The sequence below is a fragment of the Protobothrops mucrosquamatus genome, unplaced genomic scaffold, assembly GCF_001527695.2.
Source record: "Protobothrops mucrosquamatus isolate PMUCROS unplaced genomic scaffold, P.Mucros_1.0 scaffold2539, whole genome shotgun sequence".
NCBI classification, from domain to species: domain Eukaryota; kingdom Metazoa; phylum Chordata; class Lepidosauria; order Squamata; family Viperidae; genus Protobothrops; species Protobothrops mucrosquamatus.
Genome location: NW_015388600.1, coordinates 215,521 through 226,201, shown reverse-complemented (window position 1 = coordinate 226,201; position 10,681 = coordinate 215,521). Strand labels below are relative to the sequence as shown.

Below are 10,681 nucleotides of genomic sequence, written 5' to 3'. Positions count from 1 at the left end.
GCCTGGATGTCCCACCATCAGAGGCTGAAACCTCACAGGCCATCAGTCAGTGTTCCAGTGGTAAGGCGCCAGGATCTGATGCAATCCCAGCGGAAGTCTATAAGGCTGGTGGTGCTGTGCTTGTTGAAAAACTCACCCAGCTGTTCCGGTCTTTCTGGAAACAAGGTTCCATCCCTCAGGAACTGAAAGACGTGTCCATCATGCACCTCTACAAGAGGAAAGGAAATCGACAAGTCTGCGATAATTATAGAGGAATATCACTTCTCTCCGTCGCAGGGAAGATCTTTGCACGAGTGTTGCTAAATCGCCTGATTGACCATCTGGAACAAGGTCTACTACCTGAGACACAGTGTGGTTTCCGCAAAGAGCGTGGCACGGTGGACATGATCTTTGCAGCTTGTCAGCTCCAGGAAAAATGTCAGGAGCAGAATCGTGAACTATATACCACCTTTGTGGATCTCACCAAGGCTTTTGACACAGTTAGTCGTGAAGGATTATGGCGCATTATGTCGACGTTTGGGTGCCCTGACAGATTTATTCTGATGGTACGGCAGTTCCATGATGGCATGGTGGCTCGTGTTCTGAGCAATGGTGAAGCCTCAGAGGCTTTCCCTGTCACAAACGGTGTTAAGCAAGGCTGCGTACTGGCACCAACCTTGTTGAGCATGATGTTTTCAGCCATGCTGTCTGACGCCTTTCAGAACAGCTCAGTGGGAGTCAATCTGAGGTACAGAACCGATGGGAAATTGTTCAACCTGCGAAGACTCCAGGCTGTCACCAAGGTAAAGGAGACTGTGCTACGAGATCTTCTCTTTGCTCATGACTGTGCCCTTAATGCAGGATCGGAGCAGGAAATGCAAGCCAGCATGGACAAATTTGCAGTCGCTTGTGACAACTTTGGCCTCTTTATCAACACGAAGAAAACTGAAGTGATGTACCAGCCAGTTCCAAAAGCTCAATACCAAGAGCCTACCATCACAGTGAAGGGACAAAAGCTGCAAGCAGTGGACCAATTTACGTATCTTGGTAGTACCCTCTCCCGTGCAGTGACAATTGACATCGAGGTCAACTGTAGAATTGCCAAGGCAAGTTCTGCATTTGGCAGACTGCGGACTAACGTGTGGGACCGCCGTGGAATAAGCCTTGCTACTAAGCNGAGCAGGCCTATCATCAGTTTACACTCTGTTGATGAAAGCCCAGATGTGCTGGGCAGGCCACGTTGTAAGGATGCCAGACCATCGCATCCCTAAACAGCTCTTCTATGGTGAGCTGTCTCAAGGAAAGCGATCGCACGGGGGACAAAAGAAGCGATACAAAGACACGCTGAAAGCATCTCTCAAGTCCCTGGATATCGATACCATCTCTTGGGAATCTCTGGCGCATGATCGAACGACATGGCATACCCTGGTTTACCAGGGTTGCCAGACATATGAACACAGAAGGACAATCTTGGCACAAGAGAAGCGAGCACTCCATAAAGCCAGAGCTGCAAATGCTGAAGCAATAGTGTCCACATTTCTCTGTTCAGTATGTGGCAGAACATTCCGTGCTAACATCGGTCTCATCAGTCATCTACGGACACACCGCTGATGGCCCATAATCCATAAGATGTCAAGGTCTTCATCGAAATCGATGGACAAACAACAAAATCTGTCTGTCTGTCTGTCTGTCTGTCTGTCTGTCTATCTATCTCACTTTTATTATTTTTATCACAAGAACAACCCTGTGAGGTGGACTGGGCTAAGAGAAAGTGACTGGCCCAAAGTCACCCAGCTGGCTTTCATGCCCAAAGCAGGATTAGAACTCACAGTCTCCCGGTTTCTGGCCTAGAGCCTTAACTATTGGACCCAACTGGCTCTCTTATTCCATTTATTACCAGCATTAATTTCTAGTGATTAAATCAGATATCAGAAATGCTTTCTCATCTCCTCCTACCTCTTCCCGGACACAACGGGAGGTCGGATACACGCCGGTGATTAAGGTTGGAGGGTAAAACAATCGACTTGATGGGAGGGATGCCCAGGCCTGGAAAACCTAAAAAACAATAATTACTTTTGAATTATGTTGACAGTCATCGGTCACAGAATTCCTAATCTGGATTCCTATACAGAGCAGGGGGTTGGGTTCAATACCTATATGGTCCCTTTCTGTACTATGCTTCTAGTTCAGGGTTGAACTATGTGTGAGATGACTTTTCCATCAAATACACATTAATAAATTTATTCCCTAAAGATATTTTTATTACACATAAAAAGCTGATTTTCCTGAAGCCAAGTTTAATGCTATACAACTGCAATATTAAAAAATGTGAATTAAGTAATTTTAATAATTTAAATAATCAATAATTTTAATGATTAAATATTAAAAATGTAAAAATCAATTGTGCGGGGGCAGGGGTTGGCCATAAGACTGAACTGTCTGGCATGACTTCTTCCCATTTACCTCAGCCCCCTCAGCCCGAGCTTCTTCCACCAGGCTCTCAATAAAATTTTGCTGTTTCTCGCTGGCCAACGGTCCCACGTCTGTGATTTTGTCCAGAGAGTCTCCTAAGTGAAGCTGCCCCATTTGGTGCTTCAGGCGTTGAATAAAGTCTTTGGCAATGGATTCCTGAAGGAACAGCTGAGCCCCAGCACTGTGGACCTGAGAAGGGGAAGGAAAAGCCACCCACAGGGTTAATTAATTCAATCCTTGGCTGCAGGATTTTGCAGCCAAGATTCTGCCAGAGTAAGAATAAAACTCACTGCCTGATTCATTAAAAAATGTTTAAACTTAGAATGTGTGGATAAACAATTACAAAAATAACATGATTCCCACATTGATTCTTTGCCCATTTTGGAAATGTTTGGAATTTGTTTAGCTTTGGTGTGTTGTATTGGATGAACACTGCAGTTTATTCCATAAACTATAGCTAAGCAAACCCCGACTTGGTCAATGCAGAATTCTTGTATTATTGTCTATTTCTGACACCATTCCAAGAGTTAGGTATGACCTACAAGGGTGGAATGGTGTCAGAAATGCCTGGGAATGCCCCGTATGCCTGGGAAGCAGACTATTTCCAACTATTTGAGATTGATCAGACTTTAATGTCTTGCTATCTTTGCAGACAAGCTTGGAGTTAATGCCAGAGAGATCCTTTTCAAGTATCTCTGCCCTTTCTTTGTTCTATTTCCGCTAACTGGAAAAATGTTGAAGTTTTAACAGTAGGAGTCATTAATTTATTTTTAAAATTGTTGTGTTCTTGCTTGATCTTTTAATTATATGTCTAGTCCCTATCTATTTTTAGGGACTAATTAATGTAACATTAAATAAACGTCTTAAACAGTGTGAGCACAAAAAAATAAACACAACTGTAATTGGCTAAATAGGTGCAACTGAATGGGGCAGCTGATGTGCACATCCCAAGTTTTATATGTGTGTGCCAAAATTTTCAGAAAATTCTGGACAAAGATTTACTATATCATAAAGTTAAAAATTTCATACTCTGCCAAAGAAGAAATACGAAGAATGGAGTTTTTTTAATATTTCCCTCTTTTGTAGTGGTTGGATGAGCAACCAGCAGCCTGAAAAAGAGGGAAATGTTAAGAAACAACCATTCCCCAAGTCTCTTCTTCATCCGATACTATCTTTGGTAAAAGCATACCTGTCCTCGGTTCAACCAGATGGCATCCACCACTGCGTCAACAGCACTATCCAAGTCAGCTGAGTCAAAGACATTGAAGGGCAACTTCCCCCCAAGTTGGAGACAAAGCTTCTTGCCACTGCCATCTGTGGCTCGACGCAGACAACAGCCCACCTGTACCAACGACACATTCCCCATCACACCACCGAATCGTATTCAAAATGGCCACTGACCTGTTCTGTCCCCCGTCCGACTCACACACCCCAACCAGTCAGCTGAGGGCTAAAAGACTGCTCAGCACTGCCAAATACAGATAAACACTTGGCAGCAACTCCGTGGCTGCCTGCCAAGACCTTTACTGATAACTCACAGTACAAAATACAAATCAAGTCCAGGATAATTCCGGAGTGCTGCAACAGAAGATTCAGTTTTGTTCGTCACAAGAGTTTCAAACGGCACACCCCTTGCTTATATAGCCTGTGGGGTGTGGCCCAGTGACTCAGCTGAAATCTCTGGCACAGCGTTTTAGCTGCTGCGCACGTTTGTCCCTCCGACGCTGGCGTGGATCCAGCCAAGACGTATCCTCCCCAGAGTCCGATACACCTGGCTCCTGGCCAATCCCAGAAGCACCTGGCTCCTGGCCAATCCCAGAAGCACCTGGCTCCTGGCCAATCCCAGAAGCACCTGGCTCCTGGCCAATCTCCTCTCCGTCGGAAGACACCGAAGGCCGCACCAGAGGGGAAGGTCCTGGAGAGGGAGGCCTGGCCATCTCCTCTCCTTCATGTTCAGAGCCTTCCTCCTCCGATGATAGGGACCCACAGGACAGAGCCACAACACTGACCAGCCCAAAGTCCCATTCCCCATATCAAATTCTTGTGCTAGTTGGAACAAGGGAGAATAGACATGTCACTGATCTTGGAGTAAGTAGGAGACGGAAGGTCTTGCACTATAGTCAAAAGAACATGAAATGCAGTGGATGATGGGAAAACACAAGAAAACTGTAGTGAAGTAGGTACAGGTAGTCCTTGACGTATGACCACAATCGAGCCCAAAATTTCTGTTGCTAAGTGAGACATTTGTTAAGTGAGTTTTGCCCCATTTAACGACCTTTCTTGCCACATTTGTTAAGTGTATCACTGCAGATGTTAAATTAGTAGCAATAGCAACAGCACTTAGCCTTCTATACTGCTTCACAGTCCTTCACAGCCCTTTACAGCCCCCTCTAAGCGGTTTACAGAGTCAGCCTATTGCCCCCAACAATCTGGGTCCTCATTTTACTGACCTCGGAAGGATGGAAGGCTGAGTCAATCCTGAGCTGGTGAGACTCGAACTGCCGAACAGCTGGCAGCCAGCAGAAGTAGCTGCGGTACTGCATTCTAACTACTCTGTCACCTCGGCTCCTTAACATGATTATTAAGTGAATCTGGCTTCCCCATTGATTTTGCTTGTCAGAAGGTCAGAAAAGGTGATGACATGACCCAGGACGTTGCAGCCGTCATAAACATGAGTCAGTTGCCAAGCATTTGAATTTTGATCACTGAGCATGGGGATGCCGCAAGGGTCATAAGTGTGAAAAACGGTCGTAAGTCACTTTTCCCAATGCTGTTGTAACTTCGGTCATTAAATGAACTGTTGTAAGTTGAGGACTACCTGTTTTTATTGAGGGAAGAAGCAAAGATGTTTGAAGCTCTTGCTTCCTAATGTGAAACACAGCTAAGTGATCCCTCAGAAAGCAGATCTAAAACTTAAGAGTGCACGTTCGTTACTGTGACCATCTCCAACTGGACATCTTCCAGTTGTGTTGGACTACAGCTCCCATAATTCCAATGAACTAACTGGAAGCCTGGGAGCGGCAGACCATCTAGTACAGGGGTCTTCAAACTTGGCAACTTTAAGACTTGTGGACTTCAACTCCCAGAATTCCTCGGGGCTGACTGAGGAATTCTGGGAGTTGAAGTCCACAAGTCTTAAAGTTGCCAAGTTTGAAGACCCCTGATCTAATATGAAGCTTCAGGACAGGAAGTCCATTCTACCACTGCTGGACACACAGAAACAGATTGCTGAACTTCCCATTAGGTAAACTGAGGAAACAAAAGGGGCTTTTGAAAATTTCCCTTAAAATTTGGCAGCAGAGGGATTGGTTGGAAGATCTCTTTGAATTTAATTGGACCGACAATTTCCCAAGGGCGGGACTGTTCTTTAGCAATGATAGTAGCATCATCGTTGCACAAAATCCAGTGGGCGAATTCCCTCATTTCTTCTTTTGTGAACTTAACAGAAATACAGGAAATCAGGAAAGCAAAGACGGCTTAGCCTTATACAGTGAAAAATGCATCTATACAAAACCTTTTGTTTATCTTGTTGCTCATTCTTCCTTAACCTGAGCATTTTCTGGTAAATGAACTTCAAGTCCCAGATTACTCTAGCCAACATAGCCACCTCACTACTGAAAATTTAGGGAGTTGAAGCCCATATATAATTGGAGGCCATCCAAATTGGAGAAAACCACCATTATAAATAAGTGTCCCAAGAAGGCTCCACACCCACTTGCACTACTGAGGTGACCCTAAGGACGAACAAACAAAGCTCCAAGTGGCCTCAACAACTCTCCAAAGGAAGGCAAATGACCAGCTGTCTGCAAGGAATATAAATCCTTCCATTGCCCACCATCCGGTCAGAGCTGAAGAAGCTTCTTGGATGAGAAGTGAAACGTCTTCAAAGAAAAAACAAGAAAGTCCAGTTGCCTCCTGAAAAAGCACCTTTGGGCTTAACCTATATACTAAATATGTTACCCTCAAGACTGGCAAAAAAACCTGATTTTCCCTTCTGAGCCTCTTCTTAAGTGCCTGAATGGAGACAGATGGGCTTTACCTTGGCAGTTCCAGCAAAGGCCACTTTGTCAATGCCTGGGTTGAGTGCCAAGGCTTCTCCCAGCCCCTGATTGCCAGTGATGACATTGAAGACTCCTGGGGGGAGCCCAGCTTGGGCACAGGCCTCGGCCAAGAACAAGGCAGCCAACCCGGTATTGCTGGCTGGCTTTAAGATCGCCGTGTTTCCTGTTGGCAAAGCACGCAGTAGAGAGTTAGGGATGGAAAAGAAGAGAAAAAGCAGGTAAAAAAAAGCTAGAGAAATATATATTCCCTATATTCTTCTCCCCTATCTAATATGCAGTGGCCTCCAAATATGTTGGACTGCAACTCCTATCACAGGAAGGCCTTGACTTACAACAGTTCATTTGGTGACCGTTCAATGTTACAACATCACTGTAAGAAATGACTTATGACCAGTTTTCACACTTACGGCTGTTGCAGCATCCCCATGGTCATATCATCAAAATTGGCAACCCACTCACATTTATGATGGTCGCAGTGTCTCAGAGTCATGTGACCCCTTTTGAGTCCTTCTGAAAACCAGATTCACTTAGTAACCATGTTACTAACTTAAGAAGTACTATGATTCACTTATCAACTGTGGCAAGAAAGGTAGTAAAATGGGGCAAAACTCACTTAGCAAATGTCTCACTTAGCAAGATAAATTTTGAGCTCAACTGTGGTCATAAGTTGAGGACTGACTGTATTCCCAGTCACTTGGGAAAACTGAAGGACGTTAGGAGGGGAAAAGCTGAAGAAGACAAAGGGGGAGTCAACGAGTTCCATTTTTTTCATGACAGAAGACAGAAATTGTGAGGTGCCAGATTTAGACTTGGTAAGGCCCTAAGCTATCTAGGCTTCTTCTTAAAATATTACACCAGAAGGTCTCACAAAAAAGGACTTTGGGTTTTCACAAAAAATTGAAGCTGTAGCTTGTTCAGCTTGTGATTATATCTGGTACTGGGTCAGCAGAATCAAGACAAGAAAGTATTTGTAAATAAGGACAATTTGAAAAAGACAATTGAGGCAGGCAAAACATGGAGTCAGACTCCTTTTTTTCCATCTCAAAGTTCAGTCTTGGGTAGGTGGCCAATGAACTGAAAGGGAAGATGGAAGAAAGGTCCTTGGCTCTTAATATCCCATGAAGAGCATTCTTATCAAGGTGACACCTAGCTCACCTAGCTGGTATTAGCCATATATATCAGGTATGATAAGCCGGGGACAGATGAATAACAAATAAAATAACAAATAAAAAATTAGATTTTGTGAGTTTTTATATCTACACCAGAGGTCCCCAACCTCTGGGTACCAGGGACCGGTTCCGTGGAGAGAGGTTTTTCCGCGGACCGGAGGAGGCGCGATTTTATGTGCTCCCTGCATTCCAAGGATGGGGTTTTGCTTGTTTGTGCGGACCAGTTGCTGGCATGTCGCGGCCCGCGGTTGGAGACCCCTGATCTACACAACATATACAGTATTTCCTTGAAAAGCACAGCAGGGAGGCAAGATATGTTACAGGTCCCCTTTCTTAAGGAGGTCCATCTAGTGCACGGGTCGGCAACCCGCAGCTCCGGAGCCACATGTGGCTCTTTGAGCCTTCTCCTGCAGCTCCCAGCCTCCTCCGCCATTTGCAGAGAGAGAGAGAGAGAGACAGAGAGGGGGGGGGAGAGAAAGAGAGGGAGAGAAAGAGAGAGAGGGAGAGAGAGGGGGAGAGGAAAGAGAGAGAGAGAAAGAGAGAGGGGGGAGAGGAAAGAGAGAAAGAGAGAGGGAGAGAGAGGGAGAGGAAAGAGAGAGGGAGAGAGAGGAAAGAGAAAGAGAGAGATGAAAGAGAGAAAGAGAAAGAGAGAAAGAGAGAGAGAACAAGAACTCATGCACAGCAGCCTCTATTTCTTTTTAATTAAACTCTTCAATCAAGCTCCCCACCCCTTGTGTGCACGCGCAAGTTTTGCGGCTCCCAGTGTTTTCTTTTCTCTGGGAAATGGGTCCAAATGCCTCTTTGAGTGTTTAAGGTTGCAGACCCCTGATCTAGTGGGACCAAGAAGAAGGGCCTTCTCCGTGGTGGCTCCCTCCCTGTGGAACATCATCCCTGTGGAGATAAGATTGGCCCTCACCTTGAGACCCTTTTAAAAGGCCCTGAAGACATGGTTTTGCAGTGGGCCTGGAGTCCCCAAGGCAATACAAAGCCCATCCAGTGGTTTGTTTGACTGTTGTCATGGGGCGGGGGGGGGGGGAAGAGTTCATTGGGTTTTGTATTTGGGATTGTACTTCTGTAACCCACCGTGAGGGAGTTGGGTGGCCATATAAATTTTCTTAATAAAAATAATAAAAACAGATATATTTTAACTACACTGCTAACCCAACTTTCTGCTGAAGAACCAATGACAGGGCTCAAGTTTCTCTTTGTCTGCATAATTTTACTCTCAGATTAACCTCATGAGATAAAGTAAACAGATCAACTCAGTGACTTCTGCGTCTGGGTGGATCTCACTTGGACTCACTCAGTTGGAACCATTTTTACATACCCATGGCCAGGGCTGAGCACAACTTCCACGTCAGCGTCAGCAAAGGAAAGCTTCGAGGAGTAAGAATAGCAACTATACCTAGAGAGAGACAGGTTTCATCAGAAACTGAGTGTTTCCATGGCTGCATTCAGTATCTACAACAATCCTCTTTAGGGGGCTCCAAATGTGCCAAATTCCTCTGTTCTGCACTTTGGGATCTGTACAGGAAGGCTGCAGTCCAAGATCAAAACTTTCTAGAGGTGTTATTTCTTACAGAGGAACTCCATACAATCCCTAGCCAGCAAGTGCTTTAATTATGGTGGTGACTCCTAGCTGAACCTACATTATTATTAAAGCACACTGTGGTTTGTAGAATGCAAATCTTGTTGAACTCAGGGAGTTAACTTCTTTATTGAAATTTTAGAAGTTTTCAATTATTTATTACATACATTTATACAGTATAACTAGTCATGAGACTCAATTTGTAACAATATCATACAATAAAGTTATGTAATATTCATCCTTCCTATCTTCCTTATAAAAAGCATCATCCACTTAACCCAAGGCATATCATCCATATTCAAAAGCAAAAAGGTCAGTCAAATGTACCAGAAAAGCATTGCAGCCTTTACAGTACAAAAAATAAAGAATAAAAACAATGCAAAAAGCAAATGTAATTAAACAAAGCGGTTTACTGCTGGACAATACACATACTTTGCCTGTGACCCCAAATCTAATCACTAAGGATTAATGTGTGTGCGTGTGTGTTGCATGACCCCATTTGCCTTTAATCACATGGAAAGAGTTATTAATATTCCTCGGCAATTCCATTACAATGAATAGACATACCCAAATAAATTACTATGTTTAACCATTTTCTCCTCTTTTTCCTTGCTAATTTTTGCTGAAGAATTTCAAGGGCATTTCTCTATTTTTTTACTAAAAATACTGAAGATAAAATTACTGATGATGAAGGATTAGTCTAAGAAGCTGCCAGAATCAACCACAATTTTTGGAAGTACTCATCCTGCTAGAAAGTATGGGACAGCACAAAGACTGGAGACTAAGGTAAGGTCACCCATTTCTCCCCACCCAACAGCAATATCTCTAAGTAACCTTCATTCAGTATCGCCAACTTCCCCCTCACACACCAGAAAAGCAAAAGGAATAGAATTAGATGCAAAAAAAGCCTCTTTCTGTACAGACATTTTATATACCACCCAGTCCTTAATTTCAGAAGCGTTGCAATCTTTATTTATTTATTTTATTTATTATTTATTTATTTTTTAGATTTATATCCCGCCCTTCTCCTTGCGGACTCAGGGCGGCTAACAACCGGATAAAAATACAAAAATATCAAACTACAAATTTAAAAAGTTAGTTAAAAGGGAAATATTAATAATTGGTCTAATTAAAATTATAATTAAAACCCCCTCTAAAAGTTTCCCCTAGGCCAGTCCCGCAAGCTGGAATAACCATGTCTTAAGGGCGCGGCGGAAGGGAGATCAGGGATCACCCTGATCTCTGGGGGTAGTTCATTCCAGAGGGTGGGAGCTCCCACAGAGAAGGCCCTCCCCCTTGGGGTCGCCAGCCGGCACTGTCTGGCCGACGGCACCCTGAGGAGACCCACTCTGTGGGAGCGTACAGGTCGATGGGGGGTAATCTGCGGCAGGAGGCGGTCTCGAAGGTATCCA

The 10,681-nt window shown here is 44.2% G+C and overlaps 1 protein-coding gene across 1 annotated transcript in view; it reads right to left on the bottom strand.

Moving 5' to 3' along the window:
• Positions 1–10,681, bottom strand: part of LOC107295857 (aldehyde dehydrogenase family 16 member A1-like) — a 45,812-nt gene that overhangs the window by 29,405 nt on the left and 5,726 nt on the right. Inside the window, exons 2-6 of the mRNA XM_015825191.1 lie at positions 9,009–9,086; positions 6,491–6,675; positions 3,641–3,793; positions 2,443–2,640; positions 1,936–2,034 (exon numbers count right to left, since the gene is read on the bottom strand). Of these exons, the coding sequence (XP_015680677.1) occupies positions 1,936–2,034; positions 2,443–2,640; positions 3,641–3,793; positions 6,491–6,675; positions 9,009–9,086 (713 nt within the window). The remainder of the gene's footprint in view (positions 1–1,935; positions 2,035–2,442; positions 2,641–3,640; positions 3,794–6,490; positions 6,676–9,008; positions 9,087–10,681) is intronic.